Source organism: Ornithodoros turicata, chromosome 1, assembly GCF_037126465.1.
Source record: "Ornithodoros turicata isolate Travis chromosome 1, ASM3712646v1, whole genome shotgun sequence".
Lineage (NCBI taxonomy): Eukaryota > Metazoa > Arthropoda > Arachnida > Ixodida > Argasidae > Ornithodoros > Ornithodoros turicata.
Window position 1 is genome coordinate 61,585,772 of NC_088201.1, and position 3,616 is coordinate 61,589,387.

The window sequence follows — 3,616 nt, forward strand, 5'->3', positions numbered from 1 at the left end:
ATATGGTTATTAATCATGATATACTCGCACAAACGCGATACTTAACAAATAGTTTCCAATCACCAATTGCAAAAACAACCAATACATGTAGCGTTTAGTGACATGTGGCTCCAGGCCACACTAGTTAATGTGAGATGATGCGGTGAATAATCCAAAGAACAGGAATGCTAGATGGTGTTTTATAAAGAACGAAGATGTGCCTACGCAACCGGATACTTGGTTGTCATTTTTGTGTTCTTTGTTCAATTGGGCTCACTCGGATAATTAATCGATATGTTCACTCATCCGTAGCCATTCTTTGTAAAGACCCACTTCAGGAACGCGAAGATGCAAGCCTCCATATTCATCGGTAAGTGGCCAGCCTCTTCAATGAAGAAACACTTGTTCACGATTATGACCCGCCTTTGGCTGCGTAATGAAATGCTTGGTCAATTATGAAACCAACTAACTCTGCTTTGCTGCTCTTCCGAAAGAAAGCACCTGTTCGCGGCAGTCCTTGGGGATCCTTCTATACTCATTTATTACCTTCTCCCTCCTTCATCCTGTATAGTGCTCCTGGTAGCAGCGGTAGCCACAGCAGCTCCGAGGGTAAGTCTCGTTTTGCCATCAGAATACAGTTAGTTCAAATGTCTGTAGATTATGCGGGCGGCTATCATCAGTGTGCGAGTATAATACAGGACAAGTCCTTCCACAAAATTCCTCCGGTGAATACAAAAATGTCATTCTAAATATGTACCCTATAGCGTCACAAGTCGTCTACCTCAGGCATACCCCTCTCAAGCAATGTAGTAGCGTTAATACAACGATAAAAAAATTTGTAAGAGTTTATGAGAAGACTGTTGAAGAGAAGATTGTGAGGAACACACAATACGATGAGCACGACGCCCTCATCGTACTGTATGTTCCTCAAACCCTAGGAAATGTTACCTCTTTCTATCGACACTCTGGCGACCTTTTTAGTTTTCTTATTTTTATTTTTATTTTTTTGCAGAAAGTGAACTGGAAATGACTACGAAAAAAAAAAACGTATTCTCGTTATGAGCAACATAATTGACAACCATTATGCAGTCAACACATACAGTACAATTGTTGCGTCCATTTACTAACTCTTACAAAGAGCGTCGTATTTTGTACACACGTCTCATTTCTAACAGGCCAAAAGACAAGCCTACGTTCTTCCTGACGGTGTGGAACTCCTCATAGGTTCAGTCAAAACCAGCTTCCAGTGCCAGAATAGCGGCTACTACGCTGACGTCGACAACAACTGCCAGGTCTTCCACATATGTAACTTGGTCGCACACGCTGACGGAAAGACTGAGCTCCAGCAGTTTAGCTTCGTGTGTGGGAACCAGACAGTCTTCAACCAACTGAGCTTCACTTGCGCCTTTCCCGATGAAGCAGTTCCATGCCAAAACGCAGCGGACTTCTTCTACTTGAATGCCAAGCTCGGTGATCCGACTGCGTTCTTCTTGACAGACGATGACATACAGAGGGCCGTGCCCCTGATTACCGGAGCTACTGGACGCGTACCAGCCCCTGCACCTCAACCGGCAAGGCCAGGAAGACCTGGAGGAGGTCGCTTCGGACCATTCGCTTAAAGACGAGGACTTGCGTGAATCGACCGGACCATGACTATTGTATAACGCTTGCTTCGTAGTATTAAAACTGAAATAATCTCTTTTAAGGTCAACCTAGGCTTGCCTTTATTAAAGCGCTGCAGCAGGCATCCAATGCAACCAGCTAGTGCCCCACGATGCCCAAATCAGAGCGAAAGTTGAATCGACTATGAGTGCTGTTCGCTTCCGTCCTTCCCACATGCAACAGCTAGGGCAACCAAGAAGTGCTGTTTCGTATTGGCGTGCAGTTCATCTGCACAAGATGTTACCTTGTAATGCTTCTTTTGTTCGTGGAATGCGATACACCGCAACGCTTGCTAAAGCAATGCATTACGGTAATATGTTTTGAGGAACCCTCCATAGAGTGCTAATACCACGAGCACTTCGATATACGTAACTTAAAGACGAGCACAGGGTGTGATAGGACCGTAAAACATCTGTGCCTAGATGATAGACACGCAAGCTCATGTGTGACGAGGAATTTGTAACTTCCCTCCTCTTCTCTTGCAAAATCGATACTGTTTCTGTCGAGTAGAATGGTATGCGTTGTCGGATTTGTATCACACTCCGAAATAAAGCATTCATACAATTTGAAGCCACCTTATCCTTTGTCTGTCTATTTCTGATGAAAGAGACGAAAGAGACACGCTAATAGGGGTACGGGGTACCTTGTCAAATTATCTAGCAAAGTACAGAGAGAGCTTGTCTGTTCGACAGCCATACTAGTCGAGAGCGAGTTTGAAAATCGCGTACGAACTCAACCAACTGGGTTTCATATGAACGTTTCTACCACAACACCTGTTGAAATTTGAGGGAGAAACTGGCAGAGTCAGAACAGGCTATAGACTAGAGCAGGAAAGAAAAAGTGGAATTTTCTTCTTGTCTGTGTTGTCGTTTCCCCCCAGTCTCGGGTTTCTAAGTTATGCAAGTGGAATTGTTATTCCCGACGGGGTCAGGACTGGCTACTGCAGTACTTTGTAGCCGGGAAATATACAGGGTGTGTGCAGATAAAGCAGTCCCATATTTATGCACGTAACGCGTTGCCTGCTGACTGAACGAACTTCCGATGGCGCACAACGGCGTATTCATGAGATGAAAACCAACAAAAAAAATCGTAAAAAAAATCTGATCTCTCTGCTCAAACTCTGCTCTCCGTGCAGTTCGAATGGACTGCAACATGGCGGTCTCCGGAGAGCTCTGTGCGGGTACTGTGCGGGTAATGCATGACAGAAATGAGCATTCGTGTGGGGCTTCATTTCGGTTTCTGTACTGGTGGCACCCCTAGCGGTAGCTGGACGCATCTATGCTGAGACCGCCGTGCCCCATTCGAAATGCATAGAGAGCCGTGTTAATTTGTATGACTATATTTTTTGTGACGCATATTTTGGTTACCACTATATATATATTTTTTTTTGTGTGTGTTGTTGTTGTTGTCGGTTTCGATCGCATAGGTGCGTCGTCCTGCGCCGCCGGAAGTTAGTCGGTAAGCAGGGAACGCGTTACGTGCTTGAATGTGGGGATACTTTTTCTGCACACACCTTGTACAACCACAAAAAATAAAAAATAAAAATTAAAAGCTAAGACAGAGAAAAACAGCTATAACATTAATCTTCGCGAAATCCCAGATGTCGAAAGGGGGATATGTTTAATAGAATGAAAATAAAAAAATGAAAATATCAGTCTGCTAATGCCGGCTTGCTGTTCCAAAAAAGAAAGAAACTCAAAATAAACAAAACGAAAGAAGAAAAAAAAACAGTGCAGCACATGCACGACATGGCCCAAGAAAACCCAGTCAGAGGGCAGATGGAAGGCCCGAGTCTTTTTGGAAGCGGAGCAGGGCTGTGGTGACGGCCCACTGGGTAGGTCGAGGGACGGGACCAAGGAGGGTGGCCATGGACATTGTGTTGCACCCAAGCTGCATTAGACGGCGACTGAGGGCTTGCCGTTGGGGATGGTGCTCCTGGCAGTGCAGAAGATAATGAGGAATGTCGGCCACCTCG

At 45.0% G+C, this 3,616-nt stretch overlaps 1 protein-coding gene across 1 annotated transcript; it reads left to right on the forward strand.

The window, feature by feature from the left end:
* The first annotated feature begins 327 nt into the window (after positions 1 to 327).
* LOC135397654 (U-scoloptoxin(01)-Er1a-like) lies at positions 328 to 1,598 on the forward strand. The gene is made up of 3 exons (XM_064629297.1): positions 328 to 349; positions 551 to 588; positions 1,155 to 1,598. The coding sequence occupies exons 1-3, from the start codon at positions 328 to 330 to the stop codon at positions 1,596 to 1,598; spliced, it is 504 nt and encodes a 167-aa protein (XP_064485367.1).
* Positions 1,599 to 3,616: the final 2,018 nt, after the last annotated feature.